General features: G+C 45.5%; 1 protein-coding gene across 1 annotated transcript; it reads right to left on the reverse strand.

Moving 5' to 3' along the window:
* Positions 1-490: 490 nt before the first annotated feature.
* Positions 491-11,331, reverse strand: LOC116519097 (cytochrome P450 1A5-like). The gene is made up of 7 exons (XM_032232781.1): positions 11,093-11,331; positions 7,356-8,211; positions 6,453-6,579; positions 5,085-5,174; positions 3,713-3,836; positions 2,331-2,417; positions 491-1,185 (listed from the first exon to the last, which is right to left on the reverse strand). Exons 2-7 carry the CDS (start codon positions 8,187-8,189, stop codon positions 897-899), a joined length of 1,551 nt encoding a protein of 516 aa, XP_032088672.1. The 5' UTR covers positions 8,190-8,211; positions 11,093-11,331; the 3' UTR covers positions 491-896.
* Between the last annotated feature and the right edge of the window lie 13,896 nt (positions 11,332-25,227).

Raw genomic sequence — 25,227 nt, forward strand, 5'->3', positions numbered from 1 at the left:
AATGGACGACAGGTGGGAAGGACTCGGCCTTTGAGGTACAAAGTAGTTGCTGTATAATATTCGTGGAAATCCTGTCCGCTTTCTGATACGGAATTTTAGAAATGGCTCTGGGGGGCTTTCTGGCAAGCCCTCCCAACTGTAACAACTCATCCTTGTGCTTCACAGCTCTACCTGCTATAGTTTCTACACCTGTGACAAAAACCCTCATGCAATAAGGCCACATTACAGCCGAGGTGGCGCAGTGGTTAGAGTGCAGTACTGCAGGCTACTTCAGCTGACTGCTAGCTGCAGTTCGGCAGTTCAAATCTCACCAGACTCAAGGTCAACTCAGCTTTCCATCCTTCCGAGATGGGTAAAATGAGGACCCGGATTGTTGGGGGCGAGAGGCTGACTCCGTAAACGTAAAACTCTGTAAAGCTTAGAGAGGTCTTGTAAAAACACTATGAAGTGGTACATAAGTCTAAGTGCTATTGCTATTATTGCTATTGGAAAAACCCTTCCATTCAGTGTGAAGTGTCCAGGCAAAAATCTCAGGATTATTCAAGGTTCAAATTCAGTGCCTGTTTAGATTGGCTTATGATCCAAGACTATTCAGAGGATGTTCTGTGTTAATAAAAAACCTTAAGAGATTATCCCTGAGATGTAAATTCCATCCATCTATCTATCTATCTATCTATCTATCTATCTATCTATCTATCTATCTATCTATCTATCTATCTATCTATCTATCTATCATCTATCATCTATCATCTATCTATCTATATTTGCAGCAAGATAGTAACATAATTGTGGGTGGCTGAGCACACCAAACAACAAATCCTAACAGAATAAGTAACCCCTTTGTCCCCCTTCCTGGACAAGGGGTCACAGTCTTTGCTCTTTCTGGATTTCCCACGCTAAAAACGGGGCTTGACCCGGAAGTGTTCGCATTTCTTGTATTTCATGGTCAAGCCATACTGGGGAGTTGTGTCCATCGTCTCGGTGCCGGACAAAGTGAATTCCAGCTTCTGCACCAAAGTGGTCAGGAAGAGGAACACCTCCCATTTCGCAATGCTCTGCCCAATGCATTGCCTTCTGCCCAAGCCGAAAGTCATCACTTTGTCACACTCTGCTCGGTTTATTCCGGTCCTGTCGGTCATGAGAAATCGTTCCGGGTTGAAAACGGAAGGCTCGCTCCAAAGTTTCCTGAGATAGAAAAAAACAAAAAAACAAATAGAACATCTAACAGGTCAGCGGTGTCAAACTCAAGTTCATTGAGGACCGCATCAAGATTCTGTTTAACCTGGGGAGGGCGTGGCCAGGGTAGGCATGGCTAGCATGACATCACTTGCGTCGCGGGCACCTGTGGTGGCCCAAGTGCTCTGCCAGTGAAAACGGGCTCCTGAGCGCCGTTTTCGGCTGCGACAGCCTGCTGCAGCCCACTGCCAGCGAAAACGGAGCTCAAGGGGGCCATGTGCGGCCCTCTTGAGTTCCGTTTTTGGCTGGGACTGCCTCCTATAGCCCTCTGCCAGTGAAAAAGGGGCTCAAGGGGGCCATGTGCGGCCCTCTCGAGCTCCATTTTTGGATGGGATGGCCTCCTATAGCCCTCTGCCAGTGAAAACGGAGCTCAAGGGGGCCATGTGCGGCCCTCTTGAGCTCCGTTTTTGGCTGGGACTGCCTCCTGCAGCCCTCTGCCAGCGAAAACGGAGCTCAAGGGGGCCATGTGCGGCCCTCTTGAGCTCCGTTTTTGGCTGGGACTGCCTCCTGCAGCCCTCTGCCAGCGAAAACGGAGCTCAAGGGGGCCATGTGCGGCCCTCTTGAGTTCCGTTTTTGGCTGGGACTGCCTCCTGCAGCCCTCTGCCAGCGAAAACGGAGCTCAAGGGGGCCATGTGCGGCCCTCTAGAGCTCCGTTTTTGGCTGGGACTGCCTCCTGCAACCCTCTGCCAGCGAAAACGGAGCCCGTTGCAGCTTGCTACAAGGGCTCTGAAAAGTCTCTGATTCAGTTCCACACAGGTGGGTCTTTCAAATGTGCAGTAGTACGCTAGTAGCCCTTACTGCAACTCTTTCAAGCAGCCGTGTCCGAATGACATCCAAGGCGCCGCGTGGCCCTAAATGCAACCCATATTTTAATCTATAGCAGTGTTTCTCAACCTTGGCAACTTGAAGATGTCCGGACTTCAACTCCCAGAATTCCCCAGCCAGCATTCGCTGGCTGGGGAATTCTAGGAGTTGAAGTCCCGGACATCTTCAAGTTGCCAAGGTTGAGAAACACTGATCTATATAACATGGAGAATTCTATGATATGGCTCGCCTTGGCAAGGAGTTATGGAGCTGTTCTTGGCAATACTTACGGATCATGATTGACCTGCCATTGGTTCACAAACACGCAGGTATCATTTGGAATGTAGAAGCCATTCAATGCTGTGTCCCGAGTGGTGCTAAAGAGGAAGAAAATATTAATGTAAGATAACAGACTGGCTGGGAATGCGGTGGCTCAGTGGCTAAGACACTGAGCTTGTCGATCAGAAAGGTAGGCAGTTTGGTGGCTCGAATTCCTAGCGCCGTCTAACGGAGTGAGCTCCCGTGACTTGTCCCAGCTTCTGCCAACCTAGAAGTTCGAAAGCACGTCAAAAATGCAAGTAGAAAAATAGGAGCCAACTTTGGTGGGAAGGGAACAGCGTTCTATGCGCCCTCGGTGTTGAGTCATGCCGGCCACATGACCACGGAGACGTCTTTGGACAGTGCTGGCTCTTCGGCTTTGGAACGGAGATGAGCACCGCCCTCCAGAGTTGGGAACGACCAGCACATGTGTGCGAGGGGAACCTTAACAGACTGGCTAGTATTACTAGAACCACATAGCTATAGCAATAGCAATAGCAGTTAGACTTATATACCGCTTCATAGGGCTTTCAGCCCTCTCTAAGCGGTTTACAGAGTCAGCATATTGCCCCCAACAATCCGGGTCCTCATTTTACCCACCTCGGAAGGATGGAAGGCTGAGTCAACCCTGAGCCGGTGAGATTTGAACAGCCGAACTGCAGAACTGCAGTCAGCTGAAGTGGCCTGCAGTGCTGCATTTAACCACTGCGCCACCTCGGCTCTCTAGATAACTACATAACTACTCTACATAAATACAGTCGGTTCTTTTGATAAGATTCAATGAACCTTTTTGTAAAAATATAAACATGGAAGTTAAGCACAGAGCAGGCCTAGCCATGGACAAAACTGTTATCTCTTGCTACTCACTCATAATATTTTCTATGACTCCAGAGTCCCCCATGGGGATGTGTTCGCAGGTCACAACTAAAGCACAATTTGTTGAAATCCAGCTTTCTGAATCTACCCCAATGAGCTGAGTTTACCCACATCAAAACAGGACAAGTTGCAGTTCACAAGAATTATTATTCAAGTCTGCCCAAAAGGATGTTTTCGACTAAAGTTCAATCTTCATTTGGAGCTGAAGAAGAGTCAAGGGAATTCAAGAGGGGTGGGATTTGGTTTGTGGTGACGTATGGATTCTAAGCTGATGACAAGCTTAACTCCACCTCCTATCTCTCACTGCTCTTCTCCCACATATTTGTTCCAAACTCTCTGGAAAAAAAGAAAACTCCTCAAAAGTGATGGTGACATCTCAAGATTCCTCAGATGATCTGGGATCACTTGCCAAGTCCTTTTTGTCATAGGGACCTCTGATTTTCTAACGTAAATTACTCTCCCGCCAGTTCAATCTTACCAATGTGGGATTGTGAAGGGAATGAAGGATGAATGCCTGAACATCTCGTACATAAAGGCTTCCGAGTAAGGGAGCATGGCACGGTCAGATTGCTTGGGGGTCCTTTCCCTTCCGATGATTTGATCTGTGGGTCAGGAGGGAAACAGAAATAAGAGTCAGTTTGGTCTACTGCTGAAGAAGGCATTTAAGCAGGAGACGGTGAGTTCCAGTCCCGTGAAAACCAGCTGGATGACTATAAGCCGATCACCAGGAGACTGTGAGTTCTAGTCTGCCCTTACACATGAAAGCCAGCTGTGTGACTTTGGGCCAATCACCAGGAGACAGGGAGTTCTAGTCCCGCTTTAGTCATGAAAGCCAGCTGGGTGACTGTGGGCCAATCACCAGGAGACTGGAAGTTCTAGTCCTCCCTTAGACATGAAAGCCAACTGGGTGACTTTGGACCAATCGCCAGGAAATGGTGAGTTCTAGTTCCACTTTAGTCATGAAAGCCAGTTGGGTGACTGTGGGCCAATCACCAGGAGACTGGGAGTTCTAGTCCTCCCTTAATCATGAAAGCCAGCTGGGTGACTTTGGGCCAATCACCAGGAGACTGGGAGTTGTAGTCCTCCCTTAGACATGAAAGCCAACTGGGTGACTTTGGGCCAATCACCAGGAAATGGTGAGTTCTAGTCCCACTTTAGTCATGAAAGCCAGCTGGGTGACTGTGGGCCAATCACCAGGAGACTGGGAGTTCTAGTCCTCCCTTAGACATGAAAGCCAACTGGGTGACTTTGGGCCAATCACCAGGAAATGGTGAGTTCTAGTCCCACTTTAGTCTTGAAAGCCAGCTGGGTGACTGTGGGCCAATCACCAGGAGACTGGGAGTTCTAGTCCCACTTTAGTCATGAAAGCCAGCTGGGTGACTGTGGGCCAATCACCAGGAGACTGGGAGTTCTAGTCCTCCCTTAGTCATGAAAGCTAACTGGGTGACTGTGGGCCAATCACCAGGAGACTGGGAATTCTAGTCCTCCCTTAGACATGAAAGCCAGCTGGGTGACTTTCAACCAATCACCAGGAAATGGTGAGTTCTAGTCCCACTTTAGTCACGAAAGCCAGCTGGGTGACTGTGGGCCCATCACCAGGAGACTGTGAGTTCTAGTCCTCCCTTAGACATGAAAGCCAACTGGGTGACTTTGGGCCAGTCACCCAACCCATGTTACTGTGGGGAAAATAGGAAAAGGAAGGTGTGTTGGATATATTCACCGCCTTGAGTTATTTGTAAAAAAATAATAAGAGTGAGATACAAATAAGTAAATAAATAAGACCAAAAGATGGATGGAAAGCCAGACTTGGGGGGAGGAGGGGGGACTTTTTTCAGCAGATCTGGATTTACCTAGTTCTTCTTGAATTCTCCTCTGGATTTCTGGGTAAGTCACCAGATAGAGAAGGCACCAGGATAGAGCAGTAGTGACGGTATCAAATCCTGCACAGACACAAAAGGAAGAAAAAAGCATTTAAGCATCAGACGTAGAATTGCAGATGGCTCTCGGTTCCTTAGATCAGGGGTCTCCAAAAAAAAACGGTAAATGGTAAATTGTAAATTTAATGAATTTATATGCTGCCCCATCCCGAAGGATTCCGGGCGGCTTACATAAAAATAACTCTAAAAGAATACAAAAAATATAAAATCAGAAATTTCAAGTGGCCCAGGTTGAGAAACACTGATCTCAAAGGCCTCCAAAAATCATCTTCTTTTAACAACCCCACAATCCCTTGCAGGGGTGGAGTCTGGGCAACTGAATGCAGCTAGCAGAGTGGTTTACTGCCCAGATGCCCTTCCTGTCGCCAATGCGGAGTTTTATTCTGCAGATATAAACGCATTTTGCCCAGAGAAATATCTGCCTCTACCTGGGATCGAACTCACAGCCTCCGGATTGTGAGGCAGGAGTTCCACCTCTAGGCTGCCACACCACTCCTACTCAAATGTCCAAATAATAGGGTTAAATTAAATCTGAAGGACTCTATTGGGGAATATATATATATGTTACACCCTCCCAAGTTAAAAAATTTCATTTATCCTATGGTGAACTACCCAAGATGAGGAAGATGACTCATTTCCTTCCCATTTGTCAATTTTATCTTGACCAAAAAACCAGGGAAGAGACAGTAATGGCTGAGAAATGTGAAACTGGGAGAATGATGAATCTCAGATGGGTTTTGATGGATACAAAGGTTTATTTTCTTTAAAGGGATTGACACCTGTCAGTTGAATGGATGCTACTGAAATGGTCATGGGAAGGAGAAGACTAGGAGTAAAGGAGAGGTAAGGGAAGAAGGAAGGGGAAGGAAAGGAGGAAGGAAAAAAGTAGAGAAGGGAGAGAGGGTGAAAAGAAAGAGGTAAGGAGAGGAGGATGGAAAGGAGAGAAAGAGGAGGAGAGAGGGTAGGAAGGGGATGAGGAAGAGCAGGAGTAGGAGAAAGGTACAGGAAGAAGAAAGGGAAGGGAGAGCAGGAAGGAAGGAAGTAGAGAAGGGAGGAAGGGAGAAAAGAAAGGGAAAATAAGGTGGTGTTATAACAGGAGGAAGGGATGGTAAATAAAGCAACCCAAACTGTATATTATAACCTATTAAATGAAATAATAAATGTATAAGAATGATAAATGCTAAAAAAAAAGGCATTGACACCTGTCAGTTGAATGGATGCTACTGAAATGGTCATGGGAAGGAGAACAAGGAGCTTGCTTTTAGGAAAAGGCCTTCTTACCAGCTCCAAAGAGTTCGTTGACGATACCAACAATGTTCTGATCCTTAAGAGCATCGTTGGCATTTAAGTTCGGGTTTTTATCCTGGCAGAAGCTGATGAGGGAGTCCGTGATGTCTCGGATGTTATTCTGCAACAGAGGACCAGAAGGACAGATGTCACATCAACTTCCAGCTCACCCGACTCTCAAATTCACAAAGAAACCAACATCTTTATTTAGATGATCACAGGCCAAACATTATTATTATTTTTTTGCCTCTAGGTCATTAGGAGTCGTTCTCCTCAAGTATTGGTTAACCGTGGTTTGTTGAATAAGCCAGGATTGTCTGAGTCCACATACTCTGCTGACTCGGGTCATATTCAAACCGCAGTGTTGGAATTCACACGCCTCATCAAGCCACGATGTGCCTAGTTTGCTTCGCTTAGCATGAGCCGAGGTGGCGCAGTGGTTAAATGCAGCACTGCAGGCTACTTCAGCTGACTGCTAGTTCGGCAGTTCGGCGGTTCAAATCTCACCGGCTCAAGGTTGACTCAGCCTTCCATCCTTCCGAGGTGGGTAAAATGAGGACCCGGATTGTTGTTGGGGGCGATATGCTGACTCTGTAAACCGCTTAGAGAGGGCTGAAAGCCCTATGAAGCGGTATATAAGTCTAACTGCTATTGCTATAACTGCTATGTTGCTGTCCAAAGTCAGCCATCGTGGTTAACTCGGTGAATAAGAGGGGATCAACTTAAGAAGGAGAGACTTCAACTCCCAGAATTCCTCTGCCGGAATCCTGGGAGTTGAAGTTGAGATTGAGGTTGAGAAAAACTTAGGCATTAAGGCCAGATATATAACCCCTTCCAATGCTCCCCTCTAAGCCTTGTTCGGTGCCCTGTTTATAATCCTAACCTCTAATGACTCACCTTGTCAAAGCCCTCATAATGTTCTTCCACCAGCTTCTTCATCAGCACGTTGAATCTCCGGTTGAGATCTTTGAAGGCTTCCATGCTTCGGCTGGGAAGATATTGGAGGATTGGGAAGAAATCGGCTGGATTCCCAGAGGCGGCTACTAGGCCAAAGTCATTGTTGATGTCCACGATATTCAGAAGTTCTCGATCCTCGTGGTTGTAGCGCTTCCCAAAGCACATGGCGCAGATGACATTGACCACGGAGATGACCACGTACTGGAAGGGCTCGAAGCTCTCCTTCTCTTTCATCAGATCTAGGAACTTCTTGACCAAGTACTCTGCCTCTTGGGAGATGTGTTCCTCCAGCAGGCAAGTCGATGAGTTTGGGCTGGTGGAGCCCGCGAAGGTCTTCAGGGCCGTTTGAGCGAGCCTCCGGCGAACGCGCCAGCTCTCCTCGGAATTCCTCCCGAAGGAGAAGGTCTGGCCATCCCCGATGAACTTGAAGCTGTAGAGGTCGGGCCGCCCGGCGAAGTCTCTCCCTTGCTTGACGAGGGCTTGCTTGATGGTCTCCGAGCCGCTCAGCACCACAACCGGCCTCGCGCCAAGATGAATCAGCATGACGTCTCCGTACTCCTGGCTCAGGCGGGTCAAAGCCAAGTGAGGGTTTTTCCCCAGGTCTAAGATGTTTCCGATAAAGGGATAACCCCTCGGCCCTCGGAGCTTCCTTAATCCTGCTGGGATCCGTCGGCGGTTTTTGAGGAGGAGCAGCAGTAGGCAGAAAACAGCGGCGCAGATCAGGATTTCTGGGGCGGAAACCATGCTTCTGCTGTTGACCAAGGCAGAAGTCATCTTCTGAAATATTATGGTCTTCCTGAGAGCAAAGAAGCAGAGAAGAAAGGAATGGGGTGAGTTTGATATTTCTAGGTCTATTTTATATTGTGTTCATCTTTTTAACTTTGTAAAAACACTTCTTTAATTTTGCAGAGTAGAGTAGAATAGAATATAGAATAGAATAGAATAGCAATAGCAATAGCAGTTAGACTTATATACCGCTTCATAGGGCTTTCAGCCCTCTCTAAGCGGTTTACAGAGTCAGCATATCGCCCCCACAGTCTGGGTCCTCATTTTACCCACCTCGGAAGGATGGAAGGCTGAGTCAGATAGATAGATAGATAGATAGATAGATAGATAGATAGATAGATAGATAGATGATAGATAATATAGATAGATAGATAATAGATAGATAGATAATAGGTAGATAGCAATAGCAATAGCAGTTAGACTTATATACCACTTCATAGGGCTTTCAGCCCTCTCTAAGCGGTTTACAGGGTCAGCATATCGCCCGCACAGTCTGGGTCCTCATTTCACCCACCTCGGAAGGATGGAAGGCTGAGTCAACCTTGAGCCGGTGAGATTAGAACCGCCGAACTGCAGATAACAGTCAGCTAAAGTGGCCTGCAGTGCTGCACCCTAACCACTGCGCCACCTCAGCTCTTAGAATAGAATAGAATAGAATATGATAGAATATAATAGAATAATAGAGTTGGAAGGGACTTTGGAGATCTTCTAGTCCAACCCCTGCTTGGGCAAGAAACCCTAGACCATTTTAAACCAATGGTAGTCCAATCTCTTCTTTAAAAACCTCCAATGATGGCACATCCACAGCTTATTGTGGCAAGCTGTTCCACTGGTTAATTGCTCTCACTGTGAGGCAATTTCTCCTTAGTTCTAAGTTGCTTCTCTCCTTGATTAGTTTCCACCCATTGCTTCTTGTTCTACCCTCAGGTGCCTTGGAAGAATAGTTTGACTCCCTCTTCTTTGGGGCAGCCCCTGAGATATTGGAACAAGACATACCCAATTCCAGCAAGAGAATAATAGAATCAGCGGCTGGAAGGGGTCGGAGGTCTTCTAGTCTAACCCCCTGCTTAGGCAGGAAACCCTATACCACTTCAGATAAATGGTTGTCCAATCCCTTCTTAAAACTTCCAGTGTTGGAGCATTCACAATTTCTGGTGGCATGTTGTTCCACTGATTAGTTGTCCTAACTGTCAGAACAGCAGCACTGGCGAGGATTTATTGTCTAGGACATGCCAATCTCACCCCCTTTTTCTTAATCAGAAAGGGGTGGACCCCGCAGGGCAGAATTTGTCTGGATTCAGGCAGATTTGCGATGCTGTCCAGTAAGTAAATAATTGGGATTTCCCTCTCCTCTCTCCGTTACATTGCATTGGTACAACCCTCTGAAAGCCTCTTCAGCAGTTTTACATTAATAGAGAGAATAGAATAGAATAGAATAGAATAGAATAGAATAGAATAGAATAGAATAGAATAACAGAGTTGGAAGGGACCTGGGAGGTCTTCTAGTCCAACCCTCTGCTCAGGCAGGAAACCCTACACCACTTCAGACAAATGGTTGTCCAATTTCTTCTTGAAAACTTCCAGTGTTGGAGCATTCGCAACTTCCGGTGGCAAGCTGTTCCCCTGGTTAATTGTTCTAACTGTCAGGAAATTTCTCCTCAGTTCTAGGTTGTTTCTCTCCTTGATTAGTTTCCACCCATTGCTTCTTGTCCTGCCCTCAGGTGCTTTGGAGAATAGTAGTCCTCAACGTAGAGTAGAAATTGGGAAAATGGTATGACATACCATATATTGGTATATAGTAGAATGCATCTTGTATTCTATGTGTGATATATAATAGAATACAAGATATTATCTAGATATTATATATTATATGGATACTATAATGCACAAATGCATCTTGTCTTTTTATGTGCACCGAGACCATATGCACCAAAGAAAATTTCTTGTGTGTCCACACTTGGCCAATAAAAAAATCTACTCTACTCTACTCTACTCTACACTCCACTCCACTCCACTCCACTCCACTCTATTCCTTAATCTGTTCTGTTCCAATTCTATTCTATTGCACTCTATTCTTTAATCTGTTCTGTTCTTATTCTATTCCTTAATCTGTTCTGTTCTTATTCTATTCCTTAATCTGTTCTGTTCTTATTTTATTCTATTCCTTAATCTGTTCTGTTCCAATTCTATTCTATTGCACTCTATTCTTTAATCTGTTCTGTTCTTATTTTATTCTATTCCTTAATCTGTTCTGTTCTACTCTATTCTATTCTATTCCTTAATCTGTTCTGTTCCAATTCTATTCTATTGCACTCTATTCTTTAATCTGTTCTGTTCTTATTCTATTCCTTAATCTGTTCTGTTCTACTCTATTCTATTCCTTAATCTGTTCTATTCTACTCTATTCTATTCTATTCCTTAATCTGTTCTGTTCCAATTCTATTCTATTCTATTGTACACTATTCTTTAATCTGTTCTGTTCTTATTCTTATTCTATTCCTTAATCTGTTCTGTTCTGCTCTAATTCTATTCTGTCCAGTCCCATCCCATCCCATCCTATACTCTCTCTCTCTCTCTTGATGCCTCTTCACCCAACGTGGGTATAGGCAACTTCCATGGAAAGTTACGGCGATCCATGGAAGCTGTTTCGGCTGGATATACCCAAGGGGACGCCAGTCCCAAGGGTCTCCCATCCTATACATTATAACTACTATGTATAAGTAAATGTTAGGAGTTAAAAGATTATTATGAAATATACCTAAATGGTATTGTTATTTGTATCGTACACAAAGTACATTGACCCAGACAATGCACTCTTCGCCCAGCACTTATGGATTGTTAAAGAAAAAAGTGCAAATAAAACAATCGCAAGAGAAAAAGAAAAGACTTACCAATTAAAAAAAGGTTTTTAAAAAGTCTCAAGCGAAAGGCAGGACCTTTGCAGAACGAGACGCGAGGCTTCACCCGCAGCCCACGTTGGAAAACGGGGGGGAAAGCGAAGCGCGGATCTCCGACTCGCTCTGGATTCGCTGGAAAACGGCTTCACTCCGGCGTCGCTCCGCTGGTGCCCAGCCAAGATGCCCGGCTTTCAAAGCGGAGCGCAGGACTTGGCTGGTTTTAAAGCGCCCGCTGGGCTCCAAGCCTTATATGCCTCTCCTCGGGCTCTGATTGGCCCGGAGGTTTCGCCTCACGTGACAGCAGCGGTTCTTCTGCTTCTTCGCGAACCCGGGTTGGGTTTCGGCCGGGCCAGACGCGCGTCGTCCGAGCGTCTGGGGCGCGCGATTCTCTCGGGTTGTCCATGGGTTTATTCACGAGGGAAGGAGGCTTCTGGGCGCTTTCTTTACTTGAAAGCTCCTTCTTTCTCTCCCTGGAGATAGAAGAGAAGAGGTGGAGAGGAGAAGAGAGGAAAAGAGGAGAAGAGAAGGGAGGAGAGGAGGAGGAGAAGAGAGGAAAAGAGGAGAAGAGAAGAAAGGAGAGGAGGAGGAGAAGAGAGGAAAAGAGGAGAAGAGAAGGGAGGAGAGGAGGAGGAGAAGAGAGGAAAAGAGGAGAGAAGAGAGGAGAAAAGAGGAGGAGGAAGAAGAAGAGAAGAGGAAAAGAGAGGAGAAAATAAGAGAAAGGAGAGCAGAAGAGAAGAGAATAATGAAATGAATAATCTAATAGAACAGATTAGAATAGAATGGAATAGAATATGGAAAGAATAGAATAGAATAGCAGAGTTGTAAAGGAGCTTGGAGGTCTTCTAGTCCAACCCCCTTTCCTTTTCTTAATAGGGATGTGGCTCAATGGCTAAGATGCTGAGTTATTTTCAATCAGAAAGGTCGACCGTTCAGCGGTTCGAAACTCTAGCGCCGCATAACGGAGTGAGCTCCCGTGACTTGCCCCAGCTTCTGCCAACCTAGCAGTTCAAAAGCCCATAAAAAATGCAAGTAGAAAAATAGGGACCACCTTTGGTGGGAAGGTAACAGCGTTCCGTGCGCCTTCGGCGTTGAGTCATGCCGGCCACATGTCCACGGGGACGTCTTCGGACAGCGCCCTCTAGAGTCGGGAACGACCAGCACAGATGTGCGAGGGGAACCTTTACCTTTTTCCGAATTGATTTTTCATCAGAGTTCAACAACAGAGGTAGAAGGACATTTTATTGGGGGATCGTGTTTAGGGTTGCAAACTTCCCATGAGGAAACGGCTCAAGGGATGAGTTGGGACCTGGGAAATCTGGGGGGGTTTGTCCCGTCCCATCTCAGCCTCATAAATTGTGAATTCGATCTCGCAGGGAAACGTCTGCAAGAAAACAGGCAACCTCAGAGAGCACCAAGGACCCCACAGTCCTCCTCCTCCTCCTTCTAAGTTTACGTTTACCATTTTCATTCTAGCACTGATGATGTTATCTAGTTGGGTCGTGAAACGTCTGCAAGGAAACAAGGAAACTCAGAGAGCACCTAGGACCCTTTATTTCAACCCTCCCCCCCCAGCTACAAATATTCTCCTTTATTGAAATCAGAACTGAAAGGATAAACTCTAATCAAATCGGAAGACACCCCTCTCCCCCAAATAAAACAATCTCGTTCGAAGCCCTGAATCTGAGCTGCAAATCGCTCCGTTTCCCAAGCCTGACAGTTGTGCAAAGCCTCAGCTGCCTGTTTATTTTGGTTTAGCCATGACACATCGGGTTGTGCATGCCGTCTTAGAAACAGCCGCGCCTCGCCGATGCGCAAAACGCCCGTGTCTTATCTCTCTGGTTTATCTTATCTGGCTCTTTCAAGATTCCCCTTTTTTCGTGCTTTGATTTTCCCTCCCCCCCTTTTATTTACCCCTGGGGTAAAGATGTCTGGAGCCTCCTTTTTTTTGGGGGGGGGGTCCAGCCCTGGAGCCAAAGGGAGGGCAGTTCAGGGAGGGTAAGGTGTTTGCGCAGCTTTGCGTGAGAAGCACCAGGGATGGCCTTTGCTCTCTGTGTGCCTTGCTGACTTTTTCGGGGAAACAGAAGTGGGAAGCAATTGGAACACCCAGGCCAGGAAAAGGAGGGACTCGACCTTCCTGAGCAAGAGGGCACCATGCGGTGGCACGCAGGAGCAGGGCACACACACACACACACACGCACAGTAGCCCCAAATTAAGAAATTAATCGGAAAATTCCCCAGGCTTTTTTTGCAAACCTTAAATGTGTGTGACTCAGCACATCAACCACTAAAACCTTATTTTGCACTTGGTCCGTTTCCAAAAGCTCATGCAGGGAATGTTTTCATCGAGGTTGCCTTTCAAATTTGGCTCTTTTAAAACCGGTGGACTTCAACTCCCAGAATCACCCCACCACACACACACACACCGGCTGGGGAATCCTGGGAGTTGAAGGCCACAGATTTTTAAACGTAACATTTTTTTCCCATAAATGTGTTTTCACATCTCAAATGTATCCCAACCTGGCGAATTTCCAAAACCCGAATGTGTGACGGTGTAATTCAAATTTGGCTCTTTTTTAAGATGGGTAGACTTCAACTCCCAGAATCCCCCTGGCTGGAGAATTGGCTGCAGGATTCTGGGAGTTGAGCTCTGCACATTTTAAACATTATTATTGTTAGATCTGGTAAAGGAGGCACAATAGGCTGCATTAAACAACAGCTATCAAGTAAACATTGATAGGGAAATTGTCGGACAGCATCCCCTTTTAAAGGGATCTGTCAGACCTCTTAGCCAATGAGATTAAACCTCTGTTCCTGCCGGAAGAGAGGACCTTGGTGGAAACCTCTTGCAATCTGTCAGGGCGGGGGGGGGGATATCTAACAATTACTATTTTTAATTTTAGACACATTATTCCAGATCTTTAACCTGTTTCTACATCTCCAACGTATTTTAACTTGGTAAATTTCCAATTGTCTAATCCAGTGGGTTTCAAATGTGGCTACTTTAAGATGGGTGGACTTCAACATCCAGAATCCCCCTGGCTGGGAGATTTCTGGAAGTTGAAGTTGACACTTTTTAAATATTATTTTTCCCCCCAGATCTTTAATATGTCTTCACATCTCAAATGTATTTTCACTTGGTAAATTTCCTAGGGGCAAATATATGATCCAGGGGTCCCCAAATTTGGCAACTTTAAGACTTGTGGACTTCAACTCCACAAGTCTTAAAGTTGCCAAGTGTGAAGACCTCTGGTCTAATCCAGTGTGTTTCAAACTTTTCCATGTTCTGGCCGGGGAATTCTGGGAGTTAAAAGCCCACAACAACTCTTAAAAGTTATTAATCAGCGGAACAGCTTTGCCTTCAGAAGTTGTGGCTGCTTCATCATCATTGGAGGTTTTTAAGAAGAGACTGGACAGTTACTTGTCTCAAATTGTATAAGTTCTCCTGCTTGAGCAGGGGGTTGGACTAGAAGACCTCCAAGGTCCCTTCCAGCTCTCTTCTGATTGAAATGGTCTAGGGTCTCCTGCTTGAGCAGGGGGCTGGGCTAGAAGGCCTCCAAGGTCCCTTCCAGCTCTCTTCTGATTGAAATGGTCTAGGGTCTCCTGCCTGAGCAGGGGGTTGGACTAGAAGACCTCCAAGGTCCCTTCCAGCTCTCTTCTGATTGAAATGGTCTAGGGTCTCCTGCTTGAGCAGGGGGCTGGGCTAGAAGGCCTCCAAGGTCCCTTCCAGCTCTCTTCTGATTGAAATGGTCTAGGGTCTCCTGCCTGAGCAGGGGGCTGGACTAGAAGACCTCCAAGGTCCCTTCCAGCTCTCTTCTGATTGAAATGGTCTAGGGTCTCCTGCTTGAGCAGGGGGCTGGACTAGAAGACCTCCAAGGTCCCTTCCAGCTCTCTTCTGATTCAAATGGCCTAGGGTCTCCTGCTTGAGCAGGGGGCTGGACTAGAAGACCTCCAAGGTCCCTTCCAGCTCTCTTCTGATTGAATATAGCAAAATGTGGAAAAGCAGAAACCATCCAATGTCTTGACTGAATGCGGGGCGGGGATCCGATGGGCGTCTCGGGCTGAGCCGGGGCGGAGGCCATGGCGTGCGAAGGGGTCCCTCGGGCGGCGCTTGGCCCCGGCGCCCCGGCGCTGTCCCGCCAGGCACGCGATGGGGCAGGCGGGAAGGGGGAAGCGGGGCAGGCGGCGGCCGGCGTGGCGTGCACGGAGGCGGAGGCTCGCATTGCCTCCTTCGCGTGTGGAGCGAAGCCTGTGAAAGCGGCTCGGGGCGGAGACTCCGCGCCGCTTCGCCCTTGACACGCACTTCGGCTCTCTGGCTCGTGGGCACGCGGGCTCGGGGAGGGGGGGAGGGAGGATGGGGATGCGAGCCCGACTAGATGGCATCGAAAGACCCACTCCTTGTTGGTTTGAGTTAGGTCCCAAGGGTTGCTCTTTCCTTCTACCCTCTTTCCTTCATTCCCTCCCTTTCTTTCTTTCCTCCTTCCTTCCTTCTGCCTTTCCTTTCTTTCTTTCTGCCTTTCTTCCTTCCCTCCCTCCCCCTTTCTTATCTTCCTTTTTTTCTGCCTTTCTTTCTGCCTTCCTTTCTTCCTCCCTTCCCTCTCTCCCTTCCCCTTTCTTCTCTTCCTTCCTTCTTCCTTCCTTTCTTTCTGCCTTTTTTCTTTCTTCCTTCTTCCTTTCTTTCTGCCTTTTTTCTTCCTTCCTTCTTTCCCTCCTCCGTCTCTCATTCCCTCCCTTCCTTCCTTCCTTCCTTCCTTCCTTTCTTTCCTCCTTTCTTTCCTTCTTTCTTCCTCTCCCTCCCTCCCTCTTTCCCTTCATTCCTTCCTTCCCTCCCTCTCTCTCTTATTCTCTCTTTTCCCCTCCCTCCTTCCCTCCCTCCCTTTCCCCCTCTCTCATTCTCTCTTTTTCCTTCTTCCCTCCCTCCCTCCCTTTCTTTCCATCTTTCCTTAATAAAAATGATTGTATAATTCTGCACCACTGTATCACTCTTTTATAGATGATCTGGCTTTTACATCTGTACGTTAGCAGGTGTTATTTGCTATTGAGGTCACCCTCCATGTAAGGTCTCATTTAAAACTGGGCACTTGTCTTCCTGTGGACGGATGGGGGCATTTCAAACCTCGCGGCGCATCTGAAATTTCCAAAGGGAAAAAATTCATCCTCCGGAGCGTTTCCCTGGACATCACTGAGTCCCCTAATTGCCTGTAGCTGTTCCTAGACTTATAACTACAGTAGAGACCGATTATATTTTCAAAGATTTTTATTATTTTTTTTAATAATTTTTATTTCTCATATATACATCCACAATTATATAATCTCATAACTGTTGTTAATAATATGTATTTATAACAATTTTTCTCCCCTACAATTGACAATATAATTGAGATTGCTTTCTTACCATCCCATACACCCATCTTATTTTACAACAATCCTACTTCTTCCTTCCCTCCTTCCTTCCTTTCTTCTCTCTTTCTCTCCTTCCTTCCCTCCTTCCTTCCCTCCTTCCTTCCCTCTTCCTTCCCTCCTTTCTTCTCTCCTTCTCTCCTTTCCTCCTTCCTTCCCTCCTTCCTTCCCTCCTTTCTTCTCTCCTTCCTTTCCTCCTTCCTTTCCTCCTTCCTTCCCTCCTTTCTTCTCCCCTTCTCTCCTTCCATCACTCCTGCATTGCGTCCCTTGGACTGCAAGGCCATCCATCCGGTCAGTCCTAGAGGAGATCAACCCTGATAGATAGATAGGTAGGTAGATAGGTAGGTAGGTAGATAGGTAGATAGATATGATAGATGGATGGATGGATACATAGATGCATACATTAGATAGATGGATGGATCGATACATTCATACAGTAGATATATATATATATATATATATATATATATATATAGATAGATAGATAGATAGATAGATAGATAGATAGATAGATAGATAGATAGATAGATAGATTAGATAGATAGATACATACATACATACATACATACATACATACATTAATACATACGATGGATGGATGGATGGATGGATGGATGGATGGATGGATGGATGGATGGATGGATGGATACAGTAGATAGATAGATAGATAGATAGATAGATAGATAGATAGATAGATAGATAGATAGATAGATAGATAGATAGATAGATAGATACATACATACATACATACATACATACATACATACATACATTAATACATACGATGGATGGATGGATGGATGGATGGATGGATGGATGGATGGATACAGTAGATAGATAGATAGATAGATAGATAGATAGATAGATAGATAGATAGATAGATAGATAGATAGATACATACATACATACATACATACATACATACATACATACATACATACATACATTAATACATACGATGGATGGATGGATGGATGGATGGATGGATGGATGGATGGATGGAGTGAAGAGATAGATAGATAGATAGATAGATAGATAGATAGATAGATAGATAGATAGATAGATAGATAGATAGATAGATACATACATACATACATACATACATACATACATACATACATACATACATACATTAATACATACGATGGATGGATGGATGGATGGATGGATGGATGGATACAGTAGATAGATAGATAGATAGATAGATAGATAGATAGATAGATAGATAGATAGATAGATAGATAGATACATACATACATACATACATACATACATACATACATACATACATACATACATACATACATTAATACATACGATGGATGGATGGATGGATGGATGGATGGATGGATGGATGGATGGATGGATGGATACAGTAGATAGATAGATAGATAGATAGATAGATAGATAGATAGATAGATAGATAGATAGATAGATAGATAGATAGATAGATAGATATAAAGACTGATTAAACCGGTCAGTCCTAGATGAGATCAACCCTGACTGCTCTTTAGAAGGCCAGATCCTGAAGAGGAAGCCCCAATACTTTGGCCACCTCTTCTACCTGGAGAAGAGCCTCATGCTGGGAAAGATGGAGGGCAGAAGAAGAAGAAGAAGGGGACAGCAGAGAAGGAGGGGGCTGGATGGAGTCACCGAAACCGGTACTAATGCCGGCAGGAAACAGCCCCTGACCCCCCCATCCCTATAATGGCTTCACTGTTGCGCTCGTGCGTTAACTTTGTGACGCGCCCGATGTCATGTCACTCGCTCAAACAGGAGAAAGGGGGTTCGTTTCGAAGCCGGCTCCCCATTTTTTTTTTTTTTACAAAATAATATTTCTAAATTGCTTGGAATGGGAGGCCGAATGGCCTGGGCTTCCAAAAGAGAGAACAGTCCCTCGGTTAAGGGAGGAAGACGTTCTTTGCGGGTATGCAGGCTTGCGTGTGATTGTGTGCGAAGTTGCTTCAGGTTAAAGATTATCATCGCTGCAGCTTTTGGGCCAGAGGGCAAGAGATGTGTTTTTTCTAACCCCCAGAGGTCAAAAGATCACTCCTGTGCGTGAGAAGCTCTTTGGCCACAGCTCAGTAAGTTTCCTGTAGAGATAAACAGGCCCTGGGGTGCCGGGGTCCCTCTGGTGATGGGACATCCAGGGAGAAGGAATCGGGCGGTTGTGGGACCGGCACGAACAAGATGAAGGAAGCGTGTTGATGGCCATTCATCTATAGATAAGGGGGGACAGAGACAGGAGCTTGAAAACAATAACACTTTTAGAATCACATTGGTAACAAATCTTTGTCTCTGATTGGATAAACTTTGCTTCTAGCTGCCTAAAATATATAATACTCTTAGGGTCTCCTGCCTGGGTGGTGGGGTTGGACTAGATGACCTACAAGGTCCCTTCCAACTCTGTTAATCTGAATTTCTGTCCAAACGACCGGGAGCAACCGAACAGCCGCTCCTTAGAACACTCCCAACCTCCAGGCTGCAGAAATCACGCCCTTCCAGTCGCCAGGAGCCAAAAATCTAAAGCCATTTGCCTGGGAAGCGTTTTAAGTTTCCTTTCAACAAACCTTGAGAAAATTAAAACGTTCGTGACAAGGCTGGGTGAGAACGAAACGCAGTGCCCAATGCCAGGCTGGGCCAGATACCATCCTCCTGGCTGCAAAACCCTTGCGTGACTGGCAGCCTGTGCCTCCCAAGTCCTTCCTGGGCACACCCTGGTGATCTCGGGCTCAAAAAAAAAAAAACCTCAGCTTGCAAAAACAGCCTGCAGGAAAGATGGCTATGACTGTTAAAGATTTGGGTCAGCAAACAGTACCCAGTGGCTCGCTTTAGCGGGTTCCTTCTTTCCTTAAGAGACCCCAGGAAGGGGAAGGCAGGGGAAGGCCACATTGGGGCCTTTGGCTCAGGGGAGTGATGAAAGAAATGTCCTTCTGGGTTGGGCTCCAAGTGGGGAAAAAGACACTGGAGACACGGAGGCTGCTTGGAAAGATGGTTTTAATGGTGGACAGGACCACACGGCTTGAGCCCTGAACAGAAAAGGGGATCGCATGCTTCCATGTTGGTGGAGAAGAAGAGAAGGGCTGAGGGAGGGGCTTGCTAGGCTTTTTATAACCTGTTCAGTCCCACCTCTCTGTTTCCTGTTCCTGTGTAAGAAATGTATTCTGATTGGTTGTCAGACTCCCATGGGGCCATGCAGGGGCGACTCTCTAGGCTGCGTTTTGAATCCAGGTTTGGTTGAGTTCTCAGATGCCATGTGGTCAGTTGGGGCCAATATTATCATGCTTTAATCCCATCGCTCTGGAGCTGAAGGGGAGAAGCCTTTATTATGTAAAGTGGACTAACTTGGCCTTCTTAATGGCCCATTGACAAAGTGGGGATGGGCAGGAAGCTACAGGCAACTATTCTGTCTTTTAAAACATGTTTCTTTCTTTTCATATCCAGATAAATATTCTGCCTTTTCAATATTTCCTAGGATATTTCACTTTTCTGGGAGAGGGCTGGGTGAAAGCCAGGGTCAGGAAGAGGGGTGACCCACAAGGTCGTCCCCTCCTTTGATGGGGGTCTTTGAGGGGGGGATCAAGTAGAGTGCCTGCAGGTTATGGTTGGAAAAAAATATCAAAATGACTTTTTTTTTCTGTTGGGAATAACCAAGGGGAAAGATAGAAAGAAAATTAAATATATATTAATACACTAGTTGACTACAGCCAGAATAACATTTGCTTAATGTTAGAAAGAGAGCAATATTCCCCCCAGATGAATGATTCAGAAAATTCTAGATTGCACAGAAATGAATAAATTAACATTAAGATTAAAGGATAAGGAGGCGTCTGACTACTATGAAATTTGGGACAATTGGTATAAAATGGTTGTATAACAGAAATGAAGTTAATTTAGCCAAGAAGCAATAGAGAAATGTAGAGAACTGTAAATGAATGTATATAAATATAGAAGCGATAAAAGAGATAGATAGATAGATAGATAGATAGATAGATAGATAGATAGATAGATAGATAGATAGAGGAGGAGAGCCTGTGGCTTAGTGACTAACACAACTGCCTAATATGTAATACAGCACAGCTTCAAATCCCAGTAAGGGTATGGCTAGCTGATGAGAGCTAAATAGCTTGAAATAGATCTATACTAGTCTCCCTTTATTTATTTATCAGCACAAACGCAACACACACACACACACACACACACACACACAAACACATATACATATATACATACATCAGGGGTGGGTTTCTCGCCCCGTTCCAACCGGATCGGTTGGAACGAGGCCGGCGGCACGCGTGTGCGTACTAGCGTCTGCGCGATGCTCCAGCTGCTCCTGGAGGATCGCGCAGGCGTTCTGCGCATGCGTGGAAAGCGCGAAATTTGAAAAAACCGGGTAAGGAGCGGGCGCGGGTGTGCGGGTGCACGGGGGCGCGGGGGGAGGGCTTCGCCGTTCCCGGAAGTTACTTACTTCCGGGTTCGGCGACCAACCGGATCGCAGGGACCGGTGCGAACCGGTCGAAACCCAGCCCTGACATACATACATACATACATACATACATACATACATACATACATACATACATAGGTATGATGACACAACAATGTTAATGTGATGATTGAAAGTTGTTACAGATGGGAAAAAAGAATAAAAATCTATTTAAAAGAAGAAGAAAAAGAAATATCAAAATGGCAGGTTATTCTGTCTGCTTTGATTACTGGAGGGGGGGGGGTCTCCAGTAATTAATTAATTCGTTAGTTAGTTAAATTGCTCAGTGGCTAAGACGCTGAGCTTGTCGATCAGAAAGGTTGGCAGTTTGGCGGTTCAAATCCCTAGCGCTGTGTAACGGAGTGAGCTCCCGTGACTTGTCCCAGCTTCTGCCCACCTAGCAGTTCGAAAACATGTTAAAAAATGCAAGTAGAAAAATAGGGACCACCTTTGGTGGGAAGGGAACAGCGTTCCGTGCGCCTTCGGCATTGAGTCATGCCGGCCACATGACCACAGAGACGTCTTCGGACAGCGCTGGCTCTTCGGCTTTGAAACGGAGATGAGCACCGCCCCCTAGAGTCAGGACTTGTTTAGTTACCATTTTTGAACTTGGGGCCGTTTTTTCCACACTTATGACCGTGGCAGCATCCCGGTGGTAACATGATCAAACTTCATCCGTGGGGCAACCGGTTCATATTTACAACGGGGGGGGGGGCTATGTCCTGGGAGGTCACCCGGCCATCTTTTGCGACCTTCTGGCAAGCAAAGTCAACAGGGAAGCCCGCTTCGCTTAACAACCAGGAGACTAACTTAACAACGGGGGCCAGAAAGATCGTAAAATGAAGTGAAACTCACTTCCCAACCGTCTCACTCAGCAACAATATTTGGGGGCTCAATCGTAGTTGTAAATCGAGGACTATCTGTACTCCTAATGCTTCCTTACACACACACACACACACACACACACACACACACACACACACACACACACAGTTCTCCCTAAGCAGGAAGATTGAAAAAGAGACGGCTAAGGTTTCTTTGGCTGCGCAAAAGGATAAAGTTGCAAGAAAGCGCTCAACGGACCACAGCCGTGGTTCCTAGTTGGACAGCCCTCCTTTGTTTTCTCAAAGTTGCTTTTTCAAAAGGCAGCTGGACTGTTTTTTTCCTTGAGGGAGGAGGAGGAGAAGAAGAAGAGGAAGAAGAAGGAGGAAGAGAAGGAGGAGGAGAAGAAATAGAAGGAGAAGGAGAAGAGGAGGAGGAGGAAGAAGAAGAAGATGATGATGATGAAAAGAAGTAAAGGAGGAGAGGAGAAGGAGGAAGAATAAGAGGACGAGGAAAAAGAGGAGGCAGCAGAGGAGGAGAAGGAAGGAAGGAAGGAGGAGGAGGAGGAGGAGGAAACATTTCACTTCTCATCCGAGAAGCTTCATAAGTTCTGATGGCAGGAAGATGGAAGGATCCCATCAGAACTGATGAAGCTTCTTAGATGAGGTGAAATGTTTTTTTCTTCTTCATCTTCTTCTTCCTTGTCCTCCTTCTCTGCTGCTTCTTCCTTCTCTTTTTCCTCTTCCTCCTCTTCCTCCTCCTCCTCCTCCTCCTCCTCCTCCTCCTCTTTCTCCGTCTTCCTTAAGAAAAAAACGCCAGTCCAGTTACCATTGGGAGACCCACCCTTGAGACAACTATGACCTAGATCAGTGTTTTTCAACCTTTTTTGTGCAAAGGCACACTTTTTTCATGAAAAAAATCACGAGGCACACCACCATTAGAAAATGTTAAAAAAAATTAACTCTGTGCCTATATTGACTATATATAAAGTAATTTTCCCACGGCACACCTTATACTATGTCACGGCACACTAGTGTGCCGCGGCACAGTGGTTGAAAAACACTATTCTATTCTATTCTAAATTATGTTCTGTTCTGTTCCATTCTATTCTATTCTATTTTAAATTATGTTCTATTCCGTTCCATTCTATTCTATTCTATTCTAAATTATGTTCTGTTCCGTTCCATTCTATTCTATTCTATTTTAAATTCTGTTCTATTCCGTTCCATTCTATTCTAAATTCCATTCTATTCTAAATTCTATTCTATTCTAAATTATGTTCTGTTCCGTTCCATTCCATTCCAAATTCTATTCTATTCTATTCTAAATTATGTTCTGTTCCGTTCCATTCTATTCTAAATTCTATTCTATTCCATTCCATTCTATTCTATTCTATTCTAAATTATGTTCTGTTCCATTCCATTCTATTCTATTCTATTTTAAATTCTGTTCTATTCCGTTCCATTCTATTCTAAATTCCATTCTATTCTAAATTCTATTCTATTCTATTCTAAATTATGTTCTGTTCCGTTCCATTCTATTCTAAATTCCATTCTATTCTAAATTCTATTCTATTCTATTCTAAATTATGTTCTGTTCCATTCAATTCTATTCTATTCTACTTTAAATTCTGTTCTATTCCGTTCCATTCTATTCTAAATTCCATTCTATTCTAAATTCTATTCTATTCTATTCTAAATTCTATTCTATTCCATTCCATTCTATTCTATTCTAAATTATGTTCTGTTCCATTCCTTTCTAATCTATTCTATTCTATTCTACTAGAAGGAGCTCTGGGTTAGCCTGCTTTCACCTGGGGGGCCCTCAAATGTGATGGATTCAAAAACTGGCTCCTGATCCTGGACTGTGGGGACAGTGCTCTGCTCTTAATTACTCACTGGCTCAGCTAGAGGTCCTTCTGCCCACCCAGAAGAGCCCAATTGCCCAGCCAGCAGAGGTGCCTGGTTGAGTGAACTCCCGTGCCCCGTTGGCTCTGTCCCTTCTCTCTCTGTTTGCAGTGGAGAACCTATTGAATGTTGACCAAGTAGCGTTTGCACGCAACCCTGGGCAATCGTTAACATGGAGACAAGGCCAGATGTCGCTAAAGGTTGGGCAATCCCAGCCATGTCCACATCTTGTGATCTTGGGCAAAGGGAGGGTGAGAGAGGTTGGCACACAAACCTTTCTAGCTCCCAGCCTGGGGCTTCCAAAAAGGATTCTGCTCCCTTGGCTTTCTTTCTTCGTATCGGAAGCGCCACAATTAAAATAAGGCGTTCCACGCAACGCGACATTCAAAATATAAAATGCAACAACCGACAATATGTCGACGTTAAACAGACCTGGTTTGGAAACTTAGCAACATTCATTGTGTTTTGTCGCGCTGCTGTGAGGGTCACAAACGTGCACTCATCAGGATATGAAGGACAGGCATAGATCTGTGTTGTGGTTTGTAAGGCATCACAATCACAAGGGGCAGAAGCCACCGGATGGCTCCATTTGAATTAGATTAAATTAACAGAGTTGGAAGGGACCTTGTAGGTCATCTAGTCCAACCCCCCGCCCAAGCAGGAGACCCTAAACCATTTCTGACAAATGGCAGTCCAGTCTCTTCTTGAAAGCCTCCAGGGATGAAGCTCCCACAACTTCTCTTCCATGGGTTGATTGTTCTCCCTGTCAGGAAATTCCTCCTTATTTCCAGGTTGAATCTCTCCTTGTTCAGTGTCCATCCATTCTTCCTTGTCTGGCCTTCGGGTGTTTTGGAAAATAGCTTGACCCCCTCCTCCTCTCTGTAGCAGCCCCTCAAATATTGGGAGACTCCTATCCTGTCCCCCTTGGTCCTTCTCTTCCCTAGACTAGCCTTGCCCAGTTCCTGCAACTGTTTTTCATATGCTTTAGTCTCCAGTCCCCTCATCTTCCTGGTTGCTCTTCTCTGCACTCTTTCTAGAGTCTCAACATCTTTTTTTATAGTGTGGTTGAAAACTGGAAGTTAACAGAAGTTAACAGATTAGCAAAATTTCAAAGTTTAATAGCATTTGTATGCCGCCCAATCCCGTAGGACTCGGGGCGGCTAACAATACAAATCAAAAAGAATAGAAGGAAAGAAAAGATAGATTTAAAAAACACACCATGCGCTCCATTCCAAGTGGGGCTGGACCATATTTTGGGGTCAACAGCCCCAGGCCTGCCGGAACAGCCAGGTTTTAGGTAAGGAGAGTTGGATGGAAGGGAGAGAAAGAGAAGGAGGGAGGATAGGAAGGGGAAAAGGAAGAGTAGGCATAGGGGAGAGGTAAGGGAAGAAGGAAGAGGAAAGAGAGGAGGAAGGTAGTAGAGAAGAGAGGGAGGGAGAAAAGAAAGGGGAAATAAGGTGGTGTTACAACAGGCAGAAGGGATGGTAAATAAAGCAATCTGAATTGTATATTATAGC

This window comes from Thamnophis elegans, chromosome 16 (genome assembly GCF_009769535.1).
Source record: "Thamnophis elegans isolate rThaEle1 chromosome 16, rThaEle1.pri, whole genome shotgun sequence".
Taxonomy (NCBI): domain Eukaryota; kingdom Metazoa; phylum Chordata; class Lepidosauria; order Squamata; family Colubridae; genus Thamnophis; species Thamnophis elegans.